Genomic DNA, 26,005 nt, shown 5'->3' with positions numbered 1-26,005 from the left:
TTTAACATTATGTACACTTCCAGGTGAAAAGGTTCATATTTGTCCCACATTGGTGACGGATGTTAACTAGACTTACTGTGGTGATTATTTTGCAAGATACACAAATATCGAATCATTATGTTATACACCTGAAACTAACATGTTACATGTCAATTATACCTAAAGTATATATTTAAAAAAAGATTTGTCAAATCTTACTGTTTCCCAAACATTACTTGCCAAACTTCTGCTTTCTCTTGGCCATGCGACTTCCCTAGCCTCTGTCACTGAATTGTCACACCACGAACTAGAGGTACTCTGCGGGCAGGAATTACTTCAAGAGAACACAAATTTCTAGATTGATGACTTGTGTGTGCTGTGGTCTCTAGGTGTTTGATAACTTTATAGTAAACAGCTATGGTGGCTAAAAAGAATACACTATTTACCCTTAGAAAAGCTGAGATAAGGCCAGAGGACATGGAATCCATCTCAGAGCAGATATGTTTGACAGTGTCCCTTCAAACTTTATGATACCAGATCACTTTTTCAATGAATATTATGCCTTTTCAGGAATAGGATGACCTTGAATCTAAAGTATTTGTGTTCAGTAAGTTTTTCTATTAAATAAATTAGCAAAGACATTTTTTTAAAAAAAACCTGGTGCAGATTTTTAAATAACCTTAGGAAGAAATGAGTGTTAAAATCAGGGAACTTAGAATTTTCTTTTCAAAATCAAGGCCATTTCCTTTCATCAAAGGCACAATTTAAATGATGGTACCCACCCCGAAAAACTACATGGAAATTTTAAGATGCAGTTACTTCTGAATTATTCATAACACTTCACAGTATCATAGAAAATCAATCATGATTACAGTCTATCTTGACCTCTTTAAGTTTTGGATTATATAGATCTACCTTGCAGTCACTTTTCATTTTATATATTACCACACACAGGTTTCCCTTGTGTGGCATGTATTTCATTTTAACATTCTGAGCAAAAATGCTAGCGGTTTTCTATGATTGTGTTAACAAGGGTTGCACTTAAAAGTTTAAACCAGAATGGCTCCAAAATCAAAAGTTTTGACTCATTTCAAGACGACCTTCTCTTTCTGTTCATTCTGATGTATTTATGTCATATAAACAGACAGTAACAGAAGGGCGACATTGAAATACAAAGTGGGTCTGGTACTGTAACTGTCATATTCTGGGTAGATGTGAAAATTTTCACCTGGCAGCTATGAGGAACTTCTGAGGCGGTGGGCGGGCCACAGCTTTCTCAAAAGCATAAACCCCAAAGGGTAAGACAGTCAAACAACACTTCAGGGTAAGAAGCTTCCTACTGAATATTAGCCAGCTCTGAACACCACCACTGTAACAGAGAAGGAAACTTGATTTATTTCAACTTTAACTTTCCTTTTGATTACATGGATAAAATTTAAATTCTAGGATAAAAATTATACAACCTGACTTACACATACTAAAATAAACCACCTTACTTAAAAAAAATATTTTGTGTTAAATAAACAGGGAATGCTAAAATCATATCCTTTTAACTTTTCTACATAATGACAAGTTAATTTTGCTAGAAGAATTTCCAAAGGTGCTGTTTGGGTCAATAAGTATTTACACTTTTAAACTGCAACCATAGTATCTTAGTAAATATTTAACATGGAGGGAAAACTAACAGCTAGTTTCCTTCGATTGAAATCTCCGAAAATAAGACTAATATTTGCAATTTCCGAAGAAGTGGTGCTTGAAAATCTAAGTGGTTTAAGGCAACAGCAATAATTAATTAGAAAGTTTAGGTCTCTGTTTAATTGTCAAGTGGGGAAGTCGGGACCAGCAGCCCTGGCCACATTCCCATCCTGTTCTGTTAAATCACAGTGTATGGAACAGTTCCTTCACGGACTTGCTAGAAACCAATTTCCAGTCAAACTGTTAGGAGTTCATCTGAAATTTAAAATAGGTTTAGTTTAGTCAATGAACCTAGAAAAAAGGGCCTCTATTTCTTTATGAAGCAGGTGGGTTCCGACTTCTCCCTGCGGCTCCTAGTTCTAATTAGGTCTTTTCTCTCGACTCCTTAAATATAGATGCATATTTCACAAGTGTAAAAATGATTATTATGGGCTTTGTTTTAAATTCTGTTCTATGACTTCTCCTCTGGGAGCTGGTTTTCTAGATATAGCCATTTTAACCACATAATCTTATAGTGGAAGGCGTCCAGTTTAAAATGGGTTCCAGTCAAATTTAGACTGCTCTATGCCAAACTTGTTTATATGCTACAGATGGGGATGTGCAAGTATGCATATACTTAGCACAACAATGTGTCTTTCTAGACATTTCCAGTAGTTTTATGACAGGTGAAAAAAATGAAGTACAGCAGATCAGAATTTGCCCCCAAAATGCTGGACACCCAAACTTGGATTTCATGAGTATGGTACCCATTTATTCCGGGGGCTTCTATTTTAGCAACACTTCACCCCAAAATCGCTCGTGAAATAAATCACGTGATTCTTCTCGCATGGAATTACTACTTCCTTCCTCTAATTTAATGTCACCACAAAATACATGGAATCAGATTTCCCTACATCTGACAGGGTACATTGGGGTGGACATATGGTGCAGAGGCAAAAAAACAACACCCCAAACAAAACACATTAACTCTTAAATAAGAATAGGGAAGGTGGTTATTTCCTATTTGGGCCAAACATCTTTGTACAAAATAGACTATAGAAATATACTTCCACTTAAGACTCCCATTTTATGATTAAGGAATTTCTAATTAAATGGAGTTACAAGTGAAAGAAAGCAGGAAATCAACACACAGTAAACATTCAATAGTGATTTTTAAGAGTTTTTTTTCCCCTTCCCAATTGGTAACATTTTTTTTTTTTTGTACTAAAAGAAAACCACAGTCCTACCATGATGCCAAATTCTAATATTTTAAAAAAACATTAGTTGAACAGAAGTTAGATTATCCATGAAGTCATCCTGGACAGTTATTTGAGCTTCTACAAAACATACAGAGACGACCTTCTGTGCTGTATATATTTTTTGATAACGAATACTCTAAACCTAGAGATTTAGCTTAATGAGTAGTAACTTTAAAAGAGTATTTTTAACCTTCCTAAGCTGAAGAGAACTATCCACAGCCTTCTTAAAAGGTTATAGTATAATGCACACATTTAAAAAATAAGCATCACACTCCAGTTTTGAGCATGGAATTTAGATCTATGGTAGACCGGGGGCCTCCAATAAAGTCCAATCACAAATTAACATATTGATATGGGGGTCCACCCAGGCACCGTATACCCTTCCAGAACATTTCAGGGCCCTAATTAACTACTGCAGAATTTGGAACTCAAGGAGCACATATAAAAATTATTCAAGAGAAGTTTTTTTCCCTTCCTTTTAATCTATGAGAACCATATCCTTTATTTATGCTGTAGGTAGACGAGATGTCTTTTTACCAAGTCCTACCACTCTGCTGTTTTGCATCTGACACACCGCCGTGTTCTGAGTAAGTGAAGTGTACAAATTGTATGAGCTTTTTTTATATAAGCAATTGCACCACTGGGGTCATACTGGGCTGGAGAAACTTTTAATTGGATTCCTTTAACCTCCTCCAACTCTGAGCTGCATAATTCCAAAAGGTGACATGGCCTCCTACCATCCTTTTCAATGAACTATGATTATGTTTATTATCAGAAAATGTATTTTGCGGAAGCAGAAGCCATCCATCCTTCTCAGCTTCTCACACAAGGAAATTCATCACGTCGTGACACCTGTTTCAGTAATGTATACTTTTCCTAATTGAAAAGAGAGGAAGTCTGCTCTACTATATACACAATTCCTTTTGCAAATATTGTTAAACATTAAAATAGGGTGTTTTGTTCACAGCCAGCGTTCCATTTCGGTCATACACCTCAGCGCAAACCAGTGATTCAGTACTGCCATTCTCAGGAGTAAACCGGCTGGCTGGTAACAGCAACCATCGGGACTATACCTTTTCTTTGTGTTCTTTGAAAACGTAGACTTCCTTGTTCGTTTCTAAAATGTTTTCCTAGCAATCTGTCTAAAGATCTCCAAGTCAACAAAGACTACCATTCTTTCGATCAAACACCCATCCTTCACGGAAGCTCATGAAAACTGAGACGACAAACCCACACCCTGGGGACCCCACCTGCATCAGGTGGCCTTTCAGTCCCCATAACTAGGATGTTTCCAAATGCACCCCCAATAAGGTACAATTCCCCCACATCCTAGTTATGGGGTTCTGGCTTCTATCTTTAGGCTACTAGAGGACCAGCAGCGAAATACGACTCCACGTGAAACCAATCCGGAGAGCGGTCAGCACCGACCGCCAGCCTCACAAGCCCAGGGCGCTCGCTCTAACTCCACGGGAGTGGCGATTTCAAACGCGTCCGGGAGAGGGAGGGATCAGGAACGTAATGTGACGGGCTCAAGTGACAGCGTCCTCTCAACAGCCCTACCCTCCCGGGCGGCGCTCCCTCCCGGTGGCAGCGCAGCGCTGGCGCCGGCCAGGTACCTTCACGCCTGGCTCCCCCGGGTGTGGACACACCGTCCGCTCCCCAAACCCGGTCAGATCAACCCCCGCGCACAGTCGCGTGCCGACGCTCCCTCCGGGGGAGGGCGGCCGGCGGAGGTGGGTGGGGGGCGGCCCCAGGTGTTTTGGCGGGTTTCCGGACACGTGCGCCTCCCGTCCTCCCCGCCTCCCCGCAGCCCCGGCCGAGCCCCCCGCGCCAGCTGGCGGAGCCGCCGAGCCGCCCGCGCCGCCGCTCACCTCCATCCCCGTAGGTCTCCACGCCGTACCCGTCCTGCAGCCCGTTACTCCAGGTACCCTCGTAGCGGGCAGGGGTGCACAGGCTCTGCCGGACCCCGTAGCGCCCCTTGAAACCATGTGACCACTCCCCTCGGTACATCCACTTGCCCTTCGTCTCCACCCCCAGCCCGTGCCGCTTGCCCTGCGCCCAGTAGCCCTGGTAGGTGTTGCCGCTGGGCCAGGTGTAGCCTCCGACCACCTCGAAGCCGTGCGACCAGGAGCCCGAGTACTCGCCCTGGCCCTTGGGCCCCGTGCAGATGCCATGCCCGTGCGCCTTGCCCTCCTCCCAGCCGCCGCAGTAGGTGCCGCCATCGTCGAAGTCGAACCTTCCGCCCGTCATTCGGGGGGCAGCCCCGGCGCGCTCCCCGCGGGGGCACGGATGCGGGCAGAGCTGGGCACCGCAGGGTGTAGCTCGGGGGTGGGGGCCCGGCGGGCGAGCGCACGACAGCGCCCCGGGCACTTAGCGCCGCCGATCGGCTCCAGTCCGACGCCGCCCCCGTCCTCCCCTCTGCTTTCGCCGCCGCCACCGCCGCCTTCCTCCTCCTTCGCCGCCGCCGCCCCGGCCAGCGCCGCGCGCGAGAGGACAGCCCCGGCTCCCGAGCGGACCTTCAGCTGCTCCCGCCCGCCCACGTGAGCCGGGCGCCGCCCCGCGCCCGCCCCTTGTCCCCTCCCCAGGCTCCGAGGCCCGGCCCCGCGACGCTCCCGCCCCACCGGGCCCTGCTCCCAGCCCCCGGGCCGCCGCTTCCCCGGAGGGCGGGCGGGCGCGGGGCGCGCGTGTGCCCGCGCAGTGGGAGGCCGGTGGGTGGGCGAGTGTCCCTAGGGACGCGCGACAGTCCCCACCTGGAGACGAAGGCGCGGCTGCATGTGTGGGGGCAGCTCGCGGGCGGCGCAGCCTCCCGGGTTTGTGTGTGGGGTTTATCGAGGTGGTTAAGCGTCTCTAAGTGCGGCCGTGTGTGTGTGTGTGTGTGTGTGTGTGTGTGTGTGTGTGTGTGAAAACTCATGTGTGCGTGGTGTCTGCATGGGTTGGTGATTGCATTTTTTCGGCATTCCAACTTGTGTACTGTTGCATTTGTCATGCTCAGCTGTCATCGTAAATTCATAGATATCCCCCCAATAGAAGTAAGCCTGAATATAAATCTGTGGCAGCCTAGATAGACATAATTGTGCAGGGTGTTCTTTTACACCTACCCATTTCAAAGCACATGTGTTTGCGTTTGTTTAATGAAGACATAGGAGGATAGGGAGAGCAGTGCAGTTTGAAAAAGTACGGGATCAACTGGTTAGGTTTTTTATTTATAATAATGAGGAGGACGTTTTTAATCTGTCTTTGTAGGGGTGCAGGCTATTTCCTTATACATCAGAACCCACTCCCCTTAATGCCTCGTTTGTTCTTCTCCTAACCTTAGAAATTCTTCAGCCTGGAGCTGTGTACCCAACAGGCAGACGGCTCAGTCTGTGTATATTGTGTAAGTGTCTGGAATGTACACCTGGTACCTCTCCACTGGTATCCACAGTTTCAGAAAGTAAACAGAAGCTTTCAAGGAGGAATATGGTAAGTAAAACACTGCTCTAAACTTACAAAGAGTCTGTGACCTACAAAACCAGGACAGGTGTCAGCTGATCTCCTTTCCAGCCACAACACTGCTTTGTTGGATTCACTTTAGGCAACTCTTTTAAACTTTTAAAACCTTGATTTCACCAAGAGTTGCCTTTTCCTTTCTCTGTTAGATAATAACTGAGTAAAGTGTGTGTGCAGGGCAAAGCCAGGAATTAGAGACTTGGTAAGAGGCAAGTTGAATCAGTCAGTGTTGTCTCTGGTGAAAGCAGGCGTTGGTCTCAACTTCACCCTCGAAGTGCCCACAGAGACACTGCTCTGTGGTTCGTAGCCAGGGGTCTTCGGTTGCCCTCCCAAGGACACGCTTTGCAGAGTATACATGGTATTCCTTAGGCTAGGAGGCTTTTGGATGGCTGAGCAAGCATCACAGGCTGCCAAAGTTTCTCTCACTAGATATTTGATAATCAGATAAAAATATAAGGACAGGTGTCAGGAAAGGCAGCAGCAGGCAAAAGCAGACTAAACTGCACAGAAAAGGAACTGAAATTGACCTTGACTGCCTCCATCTCAGGACTGGAGCGGGCCTTTCCTGCTTATGTGGCTGAAATGCTGAAAGAAAAATCTCAGTTTACATAGAAGCAAATCACCAAAGAGAATTAGAAACCTTCATCCATGGCACTGCCTACAGAGCTGCCAGGAATAGTGCTTACCCTGGTGGCCTGAAATAATTACCATCTTGCTCAGCATCTCGTCCTGGACCAGGGATTGATTTAGGCCACTGGGAAAACGAGGGCCCCGGACTTTGCAGCTGAACCATAAGTGCATTTCTCTGTTGTGGGATACACCAGGGTCAGCAGCTAGCGTAGGCAGACACACTTCCATCTATTTGGGGGTTCTGTTTCATAGGAGGAACTGTGGTTGTCCAAGCCAACATTTCTATTTTTTCTCTTTTAAAACTGGCTTTCTTTACAGAGTATCTTTTGTCCCTTTACCGTTTTTCCTTTTTGGGCCCACCCCTATGTGTTGGGTCTATATAGGAACATTGAAGGACTAAGTTTTTATTTGTAAGCATGGTAGAAACATTTAATGATTTTTTTTTTTTTTTACTTTTCCTGATTAGCTCTCATGCAAATGCTGAATTTTCTGGGATATACAGCAGCACAAAGCAAGTTTCTGGCTTCTGTAAAAGATGTCCAGTCTATAGTATATGGACACAGAATGGTAGTGCATACACATCTGGGTTAGAAAATGAAGATTTGGGGAGGATAAAAGATGTGGCCGTTTATCTCTTAATCTTTTCCTCTTGCTGTCTGTCCCTAACAATATCTTCCTTGGAAAGAGCCTTCATTAAAAGAGAGCACCCAGCAGCTACGTACTATTAAATTTTGAGTACTCTTAGTCATAACCCGACTCTGCCACTGACTCTATTCATGGAAGAAAATGAATATGGACTATTGGGTACCTCACCGAACAATTTTTGGCAAAATAACAATACAGGCCATGCTCCCATGTACCATCACAATGGAGTGTTTCCCCAGTCGCCTTGATGTGTTCGTTGATGTCAGTGCTGAGCTTCCATGGTAATGGTTGGAGAAGACTGGGAAAGAGAACCAGGACGAGGTGCCGAGAATGATGGCATGGCAGAGAGCAGGCAGTAGAAAGATGTCACACTTACTCGTCAGGGTTAGCAATGTCCTTATTTTCCCTCTCACTCTGAACCTTTGCCCTGGATAAGGGGGAGTTGAATTTAGCTTTAAGAAGGGATTAGTAAGAAGAGAATGTTGAATGTTGGTTTGACAGGTGGGGTGGGGGAGTCCTTTAAAACCCGGGTCCAACAACCAACTGCTCTCTGTTTCCTTCCATTCAAACTCAGCTATTAGAGACTGCCAATCTCGAAAACTTTGTAACAGGTAAGCTGTTTTGCGTGGGAATGTCTAGTAACGACATATTGGGGAGGATGTTTTACTGAAAACAATCTTTTTTTTTTAAATGAAGGTGTGTTTAAAATTTCATTAGTGACATTGCTTTATTTACATAATTACTGAGAATTTCTGATAAAAACTTTACAAATGACAAAAAGCTAATCTGCAAGTGTTTATTGTCTAAAGGTTGTGATCCAAGTGTGTAAAATAAAGCACATAAAATTAAAATGACTTATTGCAAGTCAAAATTACGGTCAAAATTATAAGTCAGCATTATGGGCAACTTTGTAATAAAGCATTCAAAAAAATTTAAGAAATATGTCTACAACACATGCAGAAATTAAGAATTATGGTCATGAGCTTTTCAGAGAACAAGAAGTCAGAAGAGGAAGAAAATGCCGAGATGAATGGTTTTCAAAACTTTGAAGGCAATCGCTGTGTGCCAGATTCTGTGCTAAGTTCTCTACGTGCATTAATCCATTTAAATCTCATAATAAGCCATGTGTTTAGTGCTGGTATTATAACTATTTTACAGGAGAAGTAAAATAAGGTGTAGGGCATTTATGTGCCCAAGATCATTCAAGGCAGAAGTGGCTGAGCAGGGATTCAAACTCAGGTCTGTCTGACTCTACGGGTGGTTCTCTTTATTACCACCCTGGATTGGAGCAGGAGTGAGAGCTTTCAAATGGGGAAGGAAGCAGTCTTGATGGAGAGCAAGAGGCGTGGGGGTGACGATGACTTTTCTTTCTTATGTTTTAGAATAGCTGCCCAGATGAATGGTAATGCTACTGGCTACAATGAAAGAAATGGAGGAAAAAGTGAACGACAGAGCTCGGGAAGACAGGTTCAATTAGGAGAAGATGATCCAGAAATACATGCCAGAGGAAGTGTTCAGTAGGCCGTTGGGTAGTGCAGCTCAAGAACTAAATATTAGTCAGTGCTAAGTATAGGCACACGTCTGCAATAGTGTGGTTGGGTTCCAGACCGCCGCAATCAAGCGGGAATCACAGCAAAGCCTCTCGTAATCTTTTTGCTGGTGGAGGGTCTTGCCTTCAGTATGTCTGTGAAGTGCAATAAAACCAGGTATGCCTATAAATAAACCTCGATTTCCTTTTCTGACGGCCGTTGTTCAGTAGCGTCTCCTTTTGAGCCTTGCACTATTCAGGCAAGCCATGGGGCCCAATCTTGTCACCATCTTCTCTAAGTCACACCTCTGTGTTCATCCAGGACGAATGGTTACTTACCCTCCCCCTCCCTGCTGTCCCCTGACATGGTCCCAGGCAGCTTCATCCTGGCCTCACAGCCTTTCTCAGCAGCATGACCTTTATCTTAAAATCTTCAGACACAGCCTGGACCTTACTTTGACCCAGATATAAACCAACTCTGTAAACTGGACCTTTACAACCCCACTCTTTGACAACACTCTCGCATCTTTCCCACTCACTGAACAAAAGCATCGACTTGTATCAAAGTCCTCACTCCTTTGATGGCCTCCCTGTCCTCCTGGCCTGTCCTTACCCTGCCTAAAGTTCGAACGAGTCGTTTATACCACACGCTCCTTTCCATAGTGACCTCCTGGTGCAGTTACCCACCCGATCCACAATCCCAAGCTGCCATTTCTCATCGCACGCTCCTAGAAAGTCCCACTTACCAGTTGCCATTGCAAGTCATGGTGGCAAGCCTCAGGTCCATCCCTCCACACCGCACCACACACCGCACCGCGCACCGCACCGCACCCCGCATAACACACCATGCACCGCACCGCACCACACACCGCACCACACTGTGCACCGCACCACACCGCACACCACACCACATACCTCTTCCGAGGTAACCTCTGATTGCCTCTGACTGTCCCCAAGCTCCTTTCAGCCCCACTTCTTTCCCACTGAGTGGAGGCCTTGTCTTCTTCCTCAGAGAGGAGAAGAGCTAACACGTGGGAACACCTGCCCTTTCTTTCCTTTCTTCAAACCTTAATATCGCTTCTCCTTTTATTTCTCTCCCCAGCCACCCCAACCCAGAGGAAAAGATGTCCTTTTCCCTCGCCAAGTTCTGGGTGAATTCCTTCTCTCTTCTGAACATGCTGTAATTTATTTTCTTCCAGCCATCAAACGTGCTCATGTGTCCTCAAGGTCAGAACAGCCCTGATTTCCTGGCGCTGCTCTCACCTCAAGTCCCGTGTGTCTGCTCTTGAAACTGCACACCTCCTTGAAAGGATATGTTACATTTGAGTCTTTACCGCCCACCACTCATTCTTAGGCCACGCGATTTGGGTTCCGTCCTCACCAGTGCAGTGGAGCTACTCTGGCCATCGGGGGCCTCCTAATAGACAGATACAATGGCCTCACTTCAGTTCTTGTCCTGCTGGTGGCATCTGTGAATTTGATACTTGTGGGCACTTAACACCCTCGGCTTCTGTAAAACCCATATGTCTCACTCTCCTCTCCCTGCTGCTTCACCCACCACCGCTGCATTTTCCTTCTCGTCCCTTTCCAGTCTCCTGGATTTTAGGCTATCCTTTTGTGTCCTAGACATTAGCTTCATGGTACCCGAATTTTGTATAATTGCTGGATGCCTGTTGGCTTATCTTGTGCCACTAGGCGATCCTGCCCCAGGGGCTGAGAGTGTAATTTAGAAATAGTCGAATTCCAGTATGAAAACACCAGTTGGGCCTTATCGAAGTCTCAGGGGCAGTGCGTCGGTCTCCTCCCATGACCTGTCCCTGTGGCTCTCTGCCTGCCCTTCCTCATGGGCAGAGTCCCGTGTGTGTCCGATGAGGTGGTTCACAGAGGGTTTCAGGAAAGTTCTAACAATGAAAAAGTAACGGCGGATTAAAGGCAGATGTAGGAGACGTAGACAGCTTGAAGACAGAGTGGGCTGCAGGTCTGTACTGAAGACCTAGCACCTGCAGGAAACCGTAAAATGGACAGGTACGTGTATGTGTACATATATGCACAGGTAAGTACAATTACTGTTAGGTTTGGAGACACAGAAGTAAGGCTCAGAATATTTTCTTAGGAGTGTAAAACATCCCTAAAGAGGCAGGAGATAAAAAAGACGAATAATAAAAGTACCCGGGAACAAATGAGTGCCAAGAGTATTAAGAGTCCAGATGACAGAGTGATTTTGTGGGCTGCTATGGTTGAAGCTGTTTTGGGGGGATCACAGGCTTAGCTTTGTGGAGAAAGCAGAAGGGGCATCCTTCCAGACATCTCTCAAGGGATGATCTTCTTTAGTTAAGAGACACCTATAGAAGGAAGGAATGAGGGGACTCCATGTCTGCGACTTAGACGGAGGAGACTTGCAGGAAAACGGGTCCCTGGAGCCTGGGGAGACAAGAGGATGAGCTCATTTCTCTCATGCTACATTGAACATCAGAATGCTCTACTCTGAAGAGACAAAGACATCAAGGCAACTCAGGATTTGAAACAGCACTACTTGGGGGTGGCAAGGGAATAGAAAAGCATATTTGGGAGCGTTGGTATTAAGATGTTAAAAGTTGTGAAAATTGGTGAGATCATCTTTTTCTAAAGAGTTGAACAAAGAAGGGAGGCACACAATCTTGCTGAACGCACCGCTAAGGAGTAAACAGCTGCTACATGATGATAGCTGGAGGAGAGAAAAAAAAGAAATCAATTAGCAGGCAGTGAAAGCAATGTAAATTCTAATTGGGGAAGGAGTGGTTCCAAGAGCTCTGGACCAGGATTTGAAACAAAAGCCAATGACAGACAAGGCTTTGTTCTAACGGAATGACGCAGGGAATGTTTTATCCTTGCCAAGTGTTACAGTCCCAGTCTCCATGTCACCTCAACACACACACCTCAAAGCCCTCGTTGGGTTCTTCAGCTACTGACGCATTCCAGATAAAGCTCAAATTCCTCTTGCTTTCCTTAGACACGCTCCAGCATTTTTGTTATCGCTTGCATTTCACTTACTACTTTCACATAGCAAGCACTTTCTAAAGCTTACTGAGAAGTGGGGACACCCCATGCGATGGTCTGCTTGGGGGCAGTGAGGAGGGTACTCAACAGACAGCCTCCAATTGTTAAGTTCAGTCAGCTGTGGCATTTACGGCAAGGCCACGCTCGTCCGCGGCATCCCCCCCAAAGTAAGAGACACATTGCTGCATCATGTGGCCTCGAATCCAAAAAAGGAACCAGAGCACCCGGTAGGTCTCTTGGATTCCAGAAGCAACACACACCACACTTAGAAACTACTCCAGCCTCTATGCTGAGTGACACAGGAGGAAGGCTGCCAGCTCTGAGAGGGTTGAGAGCCTGAAGGAGTTTTGCAGGAGATGCAAGCTGCATGGGCCACACGATCAGGCCGATTCTTTGATGTCTGTGTTGGTGTCAGGGGTGAGAAAAGATACAATGTGAACATTACGGTAAGCCCCGGTGGAAGAATCACAACATAGAAGAAGCATAAAGCAAGGCCGTATTATTGAGAACTCTGTAGCTTTGGAGAACCACTTCCGGGTAAGTTACTCGACCTTGATAGGAAAGAAATCCTTGAGCACAGGATACCAAGTGACCATTCATCTAGAATTTCCCATTACGAGCTGGGTCTTCTTGAACCTGCCAAGAGAAAGTCAGACCCTGAAGCAGTCTATTGTGAGACGGACACGGTATGTCCAGGCTCAAGCTGAGCAGGGCCAGAGGGCATGAGCAAGCTGCAAGAACAGGCTGCCCAGACCCCTTCCTGCTGCACTAGCGCCCTTTTCCCAGCTCCCACCCGTGAGGAGACTGGGGTTCCACACAACCAGCTGAACAAGGAAGAAAAGCCTGCACTAGGTTGATAGGTGGACAGGCTCAGTATGTGGGTGAAGCTGAAAATGAACGGAGGCTGCATGACAGCCACCCTCAGGAGTGGGGTTGAAAGTCTGTAGAGGGGGGAGATCTTTTCAAGGGACAGAGCTGTGACTGGTGAACCTGGCCATTTATTTTGTGTGAAAGGAAGTGGCCTGAGGTGGGAATACACTCGTAGCTTTCTGGGCATTGTCCAACATTCTGGCCGTCTCGTCAGAGGCCTGGGAGGGAACGGACAGGAAGATTGAGACGTCGAAGGTGGAGACGTGTGGATGAACGGATGGGAATGAGAACTACGTGTGAAGAGTTTTGTGCTGCGTGTCAGTGGCCTCTGTGGAAGACACTGAAAACGCAAGTAGACACCAGGACTCAGCCAGTTGATGGCCATCCTTCCTCATCGGCCATCTCAGACCCGGAACAAGGGGCACGTGAACCAAGTGGCATCAGTGGCAGCGATGGACCTTGTGTGCGGGCCCAGCAGGAAGGACTCCATCATCAAGGCCACTTCAGCTACTGCTGCCTCTGTCCCACCTGCCAGCCACAGACTACCCTTGAGAACACCAGTCATCCACTTCCTGGCAAGATGATTGTGTTGGCCCCTTCCAGCCTGGAATGGCCGTTGTCCTCTACAGGAATGGGTTCTCTCCTCTTTTCGGGATGGGTTTGCCTTCTCTGCTCACAGAGCTTCAGCCTGTTTCACCACTGCCCAGAGACTTATGGAATGACTGATTCAAAGGTAGAGAACTTCACATGACAAAGTGTCTAACCAGGGAACCCACTTCACGGTGCAGGAGGAGCCACAGTGAGCCCGGACCGTGGGATCCACTGGGGTCACTACCTACTGCATTACCGCATCCTTCCGGCATCGATGAGCTCGGCGCTCTGCAGGGTCCCCAGTGGGCGGCACTCTTGTAAGAGGACAAAGTGAGAGTGGTGCTGAAAGGTACATTCTGGCTGCTGCTTGGGCCCCCCCGCCCCCCCCCCGACTCCTGGTGCCCAGGGATCAGCAGATGCGAAGAGGAATCACCATACTGCAAGGATAACTGAGCTCTGGTGAGCAGGAAGGGGCTTTTATACGGCAGCGCAGCGACAGAAAGGAGGCCCAGATGGTCCTCTGGGTACCCCCTGGCTCTCCACCGTCGCTATGAATGCATGCGTGCAGCAACCCCGCTATGAGAAGGGCAAGACATACCAAGGACCCAGACCCTCCAGGAAAGAAGGTTTGGGTCACACTACCAGGTAAACCCCCAGAACCTGCTGTTATGATAGCTAAGGGTGAGGGGAACTAAGCATGGGTCGGGGGGGCGGTGGGGGGCGATAACAATTTGCAGCCCTGAGGCCAACTGCACAGATGGGGGCTCCTGTTTGTCCCATTAACTTTCCTACTCTAAGATTTCCCGCAAGAAGAGAGGCCTATGGGAGCTGCTCCCCACATACACGCATGTGGAGAAGATGGTCTTTGGAACATAAGGGGAGATGGTGCCGGCCCTCGCTGTGCACTGCTCAGATCTTCCTTTAAGAGAACTTGATGCCAGGAGGGAGACGGGCAATTGGTGCACCTTTGGGTCCTGGCAGGGTGTGTGCTGCGGCTCAGCCTAGACAGTCTCCAGCCAATAGCTGAGCTCCTGGGTTGCTAGAGCTGGGCCATTCCTTCTCCACACAGGCCTCCTCTGCCAGGCTGGCGTGTTCTGTGCCCCCTTCCTACCCACCCCCCAGCGCCGGATCACCCGGCTGAAACTCTCAGGCCTACACAGTGCAGTGTGACGCTCCAACAACCAACCCTTCTTCCTTCCCTCCTCTTTTCACGCCTTCCAAACCTACGTCATGACCTAACGTCGTTCCCTACCTACTCCTGTTTCCTCTGGCCTTTACCCTTCACCTGTGTACCCCAGTAACTCCTTGTATGTCTAACTCTGTCCCTGCATCTGCTTCTTGGAGGCCCTGGACGGACACACCTAGTAGTCTTTTTAAGTCTCTCTCTCTCTCTCTCTCTCTCTCTCTCTCTCTCTCTCTCTCACACACACACACACACACACACACACTTACATTTACAGGTGGGCCTTGGTCTAAGGGAGATGAAAGTCTGGTTGAGATCTTAATTAAATTGAACTGAAATTCAGATTTCATGGTTCCTGAAAAAGAATGAGGAAGCTCTCTATGGACTGATATGGAAACATCCTCAAGAGCTAATCGCAGGAAAAAAAGCAAGGTCCAGAATAGTGTATGTAACATGCTGTATTTGTATGTATGTAAAAATCTATACAGTTACCAAAAACAAGGGGGGAGGCAGGGTGGCAATATTCACTGAAGAGCATTTCATTTATTTTTATTTTAAACCTTGAAATTATATATAATACCTATTAATTACCTTGAAATGTCAAGCTTCAGCATCTTAGCATGTTATTATTTTGAAAATCAATACTTTGTATGTGATTGAGTAGAACGGCCAGTTGGCATATGATTCAGTAACATGGGTACGACAGTGAGTGGACCTAATGTGTCTTAGGACCCTCAATAACTTTGTGTCTCCAAAGGAAAAGGATTGTCTGGGTAATCCAGACGGCATGAGTGATTTCTGACTCACCAACTGATTGAATAATTCATCGACTGTCTGCCTAACGGTGACAGAGCAGACATGTAGAAACCTCAGCTGTATACTGGTGTGTCGGTCCTGCCGTGCTTGCTGGTCTGAAAAGTTTTACAACTTCTAGAAAGAAGTGTGCACCACCATTTCCTTCTTCATTGTTATAGTGTACGCTCCGTTGTGCCTCGTTTCCACACCCATAGAGAATATCCTTTAGGACTGACGCTTCATCCAAACCCATCTGAGAAACCCTTGTCCTAAGGATGCTTGTCCAAGTGCCACCCTCCGTTAGCAACTTCTCTGAGAGGCTCATCTCTGATAGGTCACATGCATTCTGGGAGCTTCCCTAGTGATTCTAAGGTATTTATTTCTCTGAGGAAGAACCATTTCAGTAGGGCAATTTCCAAAACTCCCCTGATGACAATCACTGGGGCACTTGTCAAATATACACAAGTCCAGGTCACGCCCTTGGTGAATTCTGATTCACGGGGTTTGAGTTCGGCTCAGGAATCCAAGTGTTCTTCAGGGGAATAGTTTTGTAGGGTAAACCGCTCATGTGAACTACCTTGGAGTCCATAAATGGGTAAAATAAATTCAAAGTTGCCCAATACTAGCGATCCTATTATTAATTCATTTTTCTTGCATGAAATCTCTCTTAATGTGCTTTGATAATTACAAGATCCTCACCATCATTTTAAAAGCAAAATTCAAAAGTACTGTGTAAGAGTTTCCTAAGGATGAGTGTACAATAGACAGTGAATACTTATGAAATGAAACAAGCCATGAATGGGGTGGCCTTGAAATCTAGACCTTAACAAAAATCTGATCACTCTAGACCAGTTGGTGGACATGTACAGTCTCTGTTCCTGGCCCAATGTCTCTGGAGCGTGGACTCAGGGAGGGGAGCCGTCTTTAGGAATTTGAGAGGCTTTGAGAGGTCTCTTTCCACCCTTCTTGGACAAGCAGCAGGCATAGAGCCTGCACTGAGCCGGGAAGAACTTAGGGTTACCACACACAAAGCATCCCGGCCCCAGCTCCTGGCGTTTCCAGCTAGTTTAGAATTGTGGTCTGGATCCTGCTGGCAAGGTTTGCATGACCCGGGACTAGCTGGGCACTGTGGCAGCCAGGCACGCTGACCTCTCCTGTTCCTGATTAGTGCCCCTGGATTGGTTGGTTTTTCTGTCTGTTACTCCTGGGGGTTTATAGCAGTGTTGAGATAGCAGGAGCTTAGGGTTGAACACACAGGAAGAGAACATGTCCAAATGATCCTGGGACCACCTTGTCCAGATTGAAAAAAAAAAAATTATGTCAGATAGATGAAAAAAATGTTTCCTTTCTATTATTTTGAGAAAATGGTTTGTTGACCATGTATATATGGCCATATCATATATATCTTAAAAGCTATTCTGTCCAAGTAGTAACTGAATTTTGCTAAAAAAAAAAAAAAAGTCTGTAGCCTTTGTAGGCACTTTCAACTGATTGTAGTGGATAGTTTGTCTCTGATTAGTGTCTTTGGAGGCTGTATACAAAGAGTGTTTTAGTTTGTGATTCTCCATCTCAAAGGCCACATGTTATTCTTCCTCAAAATTTATCATTCTTTTGGATTGTTCCATGTTAATGTAATCCATTAATGAAAAGACTTTAAAATGTTAGACAAAGACTTACACCTTCTTTAAAACTATTTTAGTTATATGAATGTAATTTTAAGGTTTTCCATTTGTTCATTTACTCAATGTAGATATAGTAAATGCCTTCTAAAGGGATACCCTCTATTGGGTATGAAGTCATCAGTGACCTACCCTCATGGAATGTACAGTCCACGGGGTCAGGGGTGACAGATAATCAATATATCACTGAAAGTTGCTGAGCTATAGAAGAAAAAGGGGGTTATAAAAATAATATCAAGGGATACTCTCATTTAGATCGCAAGGTCAGGAAAGGCCTCTCTGTTGGTCTGTCCATCCATCCATCCATCCATCCATCCATCCTTCCATGTATCCATTCATCCATGTATCCGTGTATGTATCCATCCATCCATTCATGGATCCATGTATGTATCCGTGTATCTGTGTGTATATCCATCCATCCATCCACCCACCCATCCATGTATCTGTCCATCCATAATCTATCCAACAGATAATGCTCAGTGCATCTCTAACAAGAGACATTTAAGCTAATCTCTGAAGGATGAGGAGAGAGCCTGGAAAATAAGTAGGAGATCAGCTGCAGAAGAGAAAACAACTCTGAGGTAGAAAAAAGCTTTGCACATAGAAGGAATGGAAACAGGCCAGTGTGCTCAGGCTCGTTGAGCAAGGGAGAGGATTGGTGAGAGATGATGGTGGGGAGGGAGGGAGCAGGGACCAGGGGCTGTTTGTGCTCTTATTCTAAGAGCTCAGTAGGAATGGTGACTGTTTAGTCACTTCCCCCATAGAAGGGCAGTTTGGGAAAGAAAATACAAAAAGGGTGCTGAATGCCAGCCTCTCCCTGCTGATTCGAGATATACCCTGAGGCAAGATATGACCCTTACCCCGTTACAGAACAGTATTTTCCAAACTTAAGAAATGCACCAGAAGCTTTGGAAGCAAAACACACATTTATCCAGACCCGTCTCCCATGGTGGTTTCAATAGTTTTGATTTAACTTGAGTATATAATTATTGTATATGTGTAGGTAAATATGTAAACTATAAAATAAGGCACGCCTCTTTATACTTATAGTTTATTTACAACATAAAACCAACATAGATTAAAAACAAGTAATATTGAAATTAACCTGAATTTAATGTGACAGATGATGTTTTGAGGAAATGGAGTCATTGCGTGCATTTTAAAAAGTTACAGCACTGCCCACGGAGGCACAGCCTCCCAGATTCAGCGTGTGCTAATGCCTTGAGGACGCCTTTCTGTGTCCCGTGAGCCGGCACCACTGGGATGTTGCCCGGTGGAGATATATCATCTAAATTCTAGGTCTAAAAATTAAAGTAGAAAGACTCAATGCCAAAGTCAGACTGAAACCAAATCACAGTCCATGGAGGTGAGGTGGGAAATCTAGAGAGACTCGCCGAACCCCTCATGATACATGGGTGAACCCCCAAGGGTGCGGAGACTTGTATTTGGAAAACAATCCTACATAGGACAGTGAATTATTCCCAGAGACCTCCTAGAGGGAAGGATGCCTTCTCACGTAGAGCCATGGGGACAGGATAAATGGTTTCTTCTAACATTCTAAAACGGGACTCTTGGAATCGAAGGGTCATGAGGGATCATTAAGATCTGAGTGCAAGGAGTGACCAACTTGGGTGTGGTCACAAGTCCCTGTGGGTCCTGCTTACGGGACTTAGGACAGACAGGATTAGAAAGAGGCCACGGAGCGGTCTAATGACTGGTGCATTATGGGGGGTTTAAAGGTCTAGCTCCCTTGCCTCAACTGGAACAACTCGGAAAGGTCTTCTAGCTACACAGCAAGCTGTACAATCAGCTTCTTGGCAATTGCACGGCTGTTCTGACTTCTGCTTCACCCAGCTCTCCTCACTTCCCTACAGGTGCTGTTCCGGAGAACATTTGCCAATAAATTTTTTATAGGCAAATCTCAAAGTCTGTTTCCTGGGGGAACATTAGCTACGACAGGCCTCCTAGATCTCCCTCGCTCTGGGGTTGAGGGCTGAAGTATGGAGGAAACCTGAGATGAGTTCTGACCTGATAGAGATTAGAATTACAAGCTGGCAGGCTGCCTGTGGGTTGCTGCCTGCCTGTACGTGGCGTGGTGAGAGGTAAGGCTTTGGGTGCATGTCACAAAGCAAGGATGGAAGATGTGGCTAAATTTCAGAGGATCAGTTGGAGCCAAGACTGAGTCAGCATTGGTGGGGAGAGGCGGGTGGGCACACACGGACTGTGCTCGACCATGCTGGAAGGACCGGCCACAAGCGACCTCAGAAATCAACCCTTCAGCATAAGCAGAAGGGCCAGAGGTCAAGTCCCAAAGATCCAGCTGGACAAGACACCTCGGGGAGGCCAGTGAGGACCAGAGGCTGGTTGTGAAACCAGATGGCCCTCTCTTGACCTCGGGTGAATACTAAGCCCACCAGAAAATTCGATTCATTCTCTGCCCTTCCTCCCACCACCAGAGGGAGGGAGAAGGGAAACTGAATATTTATCCCAAAACGCTCTGTATTATATCGGAGGTGGCTGAGTTACCATGAAAGGAAGAAAATTCAGAGTTTTTCCACCATCAGTGGAAAGGAGTCCAGAAATATGCAACTGAAACAAGCGAGGAAGGACAAACACAAATCAGGGCAAAAAAACCCTACGTATGTGATATGTGTTTATCGCTTTCTTAACGCACACCAAGAACCAGGTCTTGCTCTACGTGCTTTTTATTTAGTAGTTTTGTAGCTGATGGACTTTTCTGGGGAAAACTAGCCAAGCTGCCCTTTGATAGTAAACTTTAAATACGACCTTGGTTCCTGAAAAGGTGTTTCCCCAGCAGGCAGCCCAAAACACCTGAACCTGGAACACAGCCTTGTCATTTCAAGAGCAGACAGGCAGGTTGGAGACGAACTACAGCGGATCCAAAGGAAATGTGCCGGAGAGAGGTTAACGCTGTGTCCTGACATGGAAACAAGGCTCCCATTCTCAGCCTGTTAACCTTGCTGTGCCTATGCATCGTGTTCTCACTTAAGTCTCACAACACCCCTCTGAGGGGTTCACCGTCAGCGCCCTAATTTTACAGAGGAGACGGAGGCTTAAAAAGGTCCGAGGCTGAGCAGGGATCGAAACCTCCAGAGCCCCGCAGGCCGCCTGTGCAAACCCACAGCCTCCCCAACACTTTCTGCTTCCGTGTACGTTACAAATTGGATGCGTGTCAGGGCCCGTGAAATCTGAAGAGTCACTTTAGCCAAGTTAGAGACGTCAAGTATTGCCAAGTGCAGATGACCGGGCGGCGAGTACAAACATGGAGGGATCGGGGCCCCGGTGGAAGATCGGAGATGAGCAGGGGTTAGTGGGAAAGTCAGAACGACTCGCATTTGGTGTATCATGTAATGCATGTGGCAATTAGTTATTTACGCGTCTAAGGTCTTCATTTAGAAAATCTGTATATAGTTACTTTCCGGGAGCTGGTCACCTGTGCCCTGTATCTTTGTATCCTTAATAGGACTTTCTGTGGCTTGTCACTGTGTCCCTTTCACGTCACAAAAGAGGAGTGTCTTAGTAAGGAAGAGTGAAGGGACTGAGGCGGGTGAAAAATCCTCAAGTGTGCTACCGTGTTCTCCCGAAAATAAGACCTAACTGGAAAATAAGCCCTAGCATGATTTTTCAGGAGGCCACCCCCTGAACATAAGCTCTAATGTGTCTTTTGGAGCAAAAATTCATATAAGACCCGGTCTTATTTTCGGGGAAACACGGTAGTAACATTTGGGCACGCCTAACACTTAGCAGTGGGAGACTCAACATTTGCCCAAGTTTCAGGTTGTTTTCCTCCTTCTTTATCCACGTTTTCTTAGCAAAGTCACCACCAATATCAGTGTATGGTAATAGTGGGAGGCTGAGAGCACATATTTAAAATACCGGACTATAGAACTGACGGCTTTTAATGACACACAGCAACTAGATTGGAGAATACTTACAAACTTCTCATTTTAACTTTCCCCCTGACAGACTCTATTTGTATCCCTAGCTGCAGCCTTGCAGACTTGGAGGGGGTGGTGAAAGATGAACGGGCAGTGCTCAGCCACAAGGGGAGAAAAACGTCATCCAGCCCCCAGAATAGCAACAGCAATAAATATGGTCACGGATCTCTTCTGCTGAGGCCGAAACGACAGACAGGATCACATGTGTGGCACCCAACAGGCCTCCTGGCTCCCGGGCTGGCTCAGGGGTTTGGAGGAAACACGCACAAAAGTTGATGCTGACGGAGAAGACACACTTGATTTCGGAGCTGTGACTTAGCACGCAAAGAGGGGGGCCCAGGATCCACCGTAGAGCCAGGGGGGCTCTGCACCCTTCTGGCCACCGGGGAGCATGTCCTAAATCCGCTTTTGGGACAGCTGACTCGTGAGAGCTGAGCAGAGAACTACCCTACACGTCTGCCTGAGAACTTGCTGTTATCTGCAGCTGCTGCAGCCGTCAAGGCACATGGCGAACGAGGAAGGTGAAAAAGAGGGCTCCCTGCGGTCATCAGTTATTTAAACAGGGCCCAGTGGATTTCAGCTACTTCATGGGACAGAATCAGCCCCTTTGTTCCAGGAGTCCTGGAGGAAGGGCCATCTCCCTCCCTTCAAAACTCCGCAAGTCTCCTCTGCAGACCAAGCCACTAGACGCCAGCCATGTTGGGGTTCCTGCTGCTTCATCACCATCTGTCCCTTTTCCTGTACATATCAATGTCATCTCATATGTGGCCAAGTGTCTGGGTGGTTGTGGTTTTACCATCTTTACATTCTGACAATGGGAATTGGCTTCTGGGCTTTTACATTTGTATAACTCGCATACAGCATTAGTCTTCCAGCTGAAAAGTTTTTAAGCTAGTGATACGCATATGTGTCCCTGATTTTCCCCCTGTGTTTTGGAAACCCAAGCATCACCTGAATTGGACCAGTTTACCTTTTTTTTGTGAAACATCCCTACTCGAAAAAAAACAGAATTTCTTATAAAGCCAAGCTCCTTCTCTCTATGATCTGTGTGGATCACTGGTCTCTCCAACCAGTCCCCAGTGTGACGCAGGAAATCACTATAAAGAGATTCATGGTGGCCACACGTCACCTATTCCTCTTGTGTAGCTTTAACAGGCACCGATTCAATTCCACCCTTTCGTCTGTTGCAGTTACATGCTTAGGACTGAAATTCGTTGTTTGTGTTTTGTTTTTTTTTTTTTTTATGAACCACAATATTTGAAAAAAATGGAGTATGTAGCATATTAAAGCAAAGGTTGCTTCGGACTTTGGTAGCTCAAGGTAAAATTCAGCACTGTCTTCTATTGTCACGATGACCCTAACTTCTTTAGGAGCTCGCTAAGACCAACAAGACAAAGGAAGTAGGTTTTACTAGCTGTCATGTTTCTTCTCTCAGTGTCTGCTGTGACGATGGGCCGTGCTAGTAAGAAAACAGCCGTGCTAGTATGTAGAAGTCAATGCCAAAGGAACATAGATGTCTATTGGTGCCCAGAATCTTATCTTGTCCTATTTATACATCCACAAAGCGAAATCTTACTTAGAGCGACCCTTGGCAACATGGACATTTTCTTTCTTTAAAGCTCATGTCTCTGAGTTTTTATACCATTTTTTCTCATGTGGCCAGAGACAATCCAGGCGTAAATTAACTTTTCCACTTATTATTTATGACCAGAAGAACACAAAAGCAAGGGCATTGGAAAAATAAATTCCAATGTATAATTAAATATTCTATTTTGAATTGCAAAGATAAGCACCACATGATCTTAATTCCATGGAAAGATTCCTTTAAAGATAAAGAGAGAGTGATGAAATAAGGCGTCCGAGAAAACTCCCTGAATCATTTATTGGGAAATAGGAAGAAAAAGTCAGCTTCCACTGAGAGAATGGCATTCTGCAGTTATGATAAAAGGATGAACTGCACACAAGCACATTTAACTTAGGAAGAAAGTACTTAACTTTAGGAAATTTGTAACTGATAAAAAAAAAAACAACTACAATTTCAGACTAAAGCCTTAAGTATACTGTATGGAATACACTTTTTCCAAGATTGCGTCTAAATATTCTAGAGGCTTTCATAGCTGCAAATATTTATAAATAGACTTTTTTTTAATAATGGTTACATTAATGAAAGAAATCTTAGTGATATTCAAATACCAGTAGAGACACTGGAAAGGACTCCTCTTTTCTTGTCTTCCTTTCATAGTATAAGTGGTATTTGCATGATATTAACACAATCACCCGAAATTCTTCTAGTGATCTACTCCAGTGGGTATAATGTGAAGTTCAGAAATGAACCTGTACGGATGTATGATTAGTAGCTAAGTATTTTAGCATTTGTTGTTCTTTAACTGAGAAATATTTAATTACCACCTAAGACTGATTATTTCATATGTATTTTGAAGTAGAAATGGCTAAAAGTCGCATGAAATCATTAGCACTGTCATACTAAAGTTCCAAAGTACAGCTCACCTAGCACCCAATATCACATGAATAGTTAACATTTACCCAGAGTGTTAAAAAATACTAGTTATTTTTACTGTTCTATCATTATTGTCTATTATAATTTTTATATACCCTGTGCTAAACATTGCGTGAGATACTTTGTATTTTAAAAATCACAATTAATCCTCAATAGAGTTGACCCAAGAACAACACCGGTGAACTCTATGGGTCCACTTATACTTGTTTTTTTTTTGTCTAATACAGTTGGCCCTCCACGTCCACGGGTTTTGCATCTGCAGATTCAACCAATGGAGGGTGGAAGATGGTATTTTTGATCTGCAGCTGAAAATTGGCAGCTGTGAGGGCAGAATGTATGTACTATTCTGTGCCACGTTAGATAGGGTACTTAAGCATTTGTGAATTGGGGTATTTGGTGGGGGCTGTCCTGGAACCAATCCCACCCAGGGACAAAAAGTTATATGTGGATTTTTGATTGTGTATGGGGGAGTCAGCGCCCCTACCCCTCATGTTGTCCAAGGGTCAACTGTATATCCCAGGGAAAGTGGTATGATTCTTTTAACCAGTTTATAGGTGAGAAAGCTATGTTAACAGCTGGTCACAGTGCAGCCAGGCTTTGAAACCCGTTCTGACTTTTTTTTTTCTTTGAATATTTGGTAGACAACAAGAGCAGTTTTAGGTCCACAGCCAAAGTTAGTGGAAGGTAGAGAGATTTTTTCATCTCTCTCCACCCCACTCATGCACAGTCTCTGCTTTCATCAGAGTAGGACATTTATTACAACTGATGAACCTACACTGACATACCATAGTCACCCAAATTCTGTGGTTTAAAATAGAGCCCACTCTTGCGCATTCTGTGAGTTTCGACAAATGCCCATGACATGTACCCACCGTTAAAGTATCGTACAAAGTAGCTTCACGCCCCTAAAAACAGTCTGCACTCCCACTACTCATCACCCTCTCCCTGAAACCCCTGGTGAGCACTGATCTTTTCACGGTCTCCATAGCTTTGCCTTGTCTAGAATGCCCTGCTGTTGGAGCCATGCAGTACTCAGCCCCTTCAGACCTCGTCTTTCACTAAGTGACATGAATGCACTTCTGACGTGAGAGTCTGAGCACTTGAGAGCTCCACGTGCTGGAGTGGAGGGTGACGCTAAGTTAGAGTGGGGAAGTTACACAGAGAAGTCTAACCCCAGGCATCACACGCTTACGTGAGAGGACCCCACGTCCTGAGTCATCGTGTCCAAACCCTTAACGGTAAAGTCAAGAAACGGAACAGGAGTCAGGCTGTGATGGAACCGATCCGTAACAGAAGGCTCTAGAGTGGGATCCGGGCTGCAGCTAGTGGGGGGCCATGGGGAGCTGTGGGATGCAACAGGGCGAGCACAGATCCGGAGCTAGAAGCCTGGTGTTTTGGGTCCCTCTCCCCCAATTATTCGCAGGGTCGTTAACTTCCTATCTCAGGGCTGACTCCTTATCTCCAAGAGGTGCTTAGTAGGAAAATCCAATGAGTACTGTTTTCAAGGCACTTTGCAAACTTTTAGTAGGAAATTAGATGTTATCAGGGGAATATGGGTACAGATGCGTAGTAAGTGTCGGTTTAGTTTTAGGAGGATATGCTCTCCATTCTGTTCCTCCCCATTTCTTCTAGGAACGCTAAACAACCGTGGGCCAAACAAAATCCCTGAAGCAAAACAATTAGTGACTTCAGGAATAGGTAATTTGCATCTGATGAGCGAAATCCCAGCTGTTGGCTCCGTGGTTTTCCCTCACGTACTGAGGCTGCATCTTTCGCTGGGAGGAGCCAGATCTCAAACCCGGTCTTCTGGAGTCAAGTCCCAGTTTTGACACTAACAGTGTGAGTTTGGGAAATTTCCTGACCTCTCTGTGCCTCCATGTCCTCATCTATAAAATGGGGATGATATTTCTTCCTGCCTTAAGGGATCGGGCAGGTGTTAAATACAATATATGACGTACATATAAAGTCCTCAAAATATTTTGTGCCACCCAGTAAACACTCCAAACACTATTAGCAACTGTGTAGTGCAGGTGCATCTTTTTTGAACTGTTTATTGGTCCATATTCAAGTATTTACTGAAAGGTACACCATTCCTCACGGTAGAGATGGATGAGAGAAGGTGGACAATATGTCAAGTCCTCTCCCAGAAATGCGGCTCGATGTGAATTCT

The 26,005-nt window shown here is 45.8% G+C and overlaps 1 protein-coding gene and 1 long non-coding RNA gene across 5 annotated transcripts in view; one reads left to right on the top strand and one right to left on the bottom strand.

Moving 5' to 3' along the window:
• Positions 1-5,446, bottom strand: part of JPH1 (junctophilin 1) — a 76,940-nt gene extending 71,494 nt beyond the window's left edge. For all 4 annotated transcript variants that reach the window (XM_033126563.1, XM_033126561.1, XM_033126560.1 and 1 more), the window contains exon 1: positions 4,784-5,446. In XM_033126563.1, coding sequence (XP_032982454.1) covers positions 4,784-5,162 — 379 coding nt within the window. In that variant the 5' untranslated portion in view covers positions 5,163-5,446. The remainder of the gene's footprint in view (positions 1-4,783) is intronic.
• A 69-nt stretch (positions 5,447-5,515) lies between these two features.
• LOC117033993 (uncharacterized) lies at positions 5,516-9,354 on the top strand. The gene is made up of 4 exons (XR_004424996.1): positions 5,516-5,722; positions 6,229-6,374; positions 8,251-8,287; positions 9,059-9,354. It is a non-coding gene; the product is annotated as an uncharacterized LOC117033993 (long non-coding RNA).
• Positions 9,355-26,005: the final 16,651 nt, after the last annotated feature.

Source organism: Rhinolophus ferrumequinum, chromosome 14 (genome assembly GCF_004115265.2).
Source record: "Rhinolophus ferrumequinum isolate MPI-CBG mRhiFer1 chromosome 14, mRhiFer1_v1.p, whole genome shotgun sequence".
Lineage (NCBI taxonomy): Eukaryota > Metazoa > Chordata > Mammalia > Chiroptera > Rhinolophidae > Rhinolophus > Rhinolophus ferrumequinum.
This window is presented reverse-complemented; position numbering and strand designations above follow the sequence as displayed.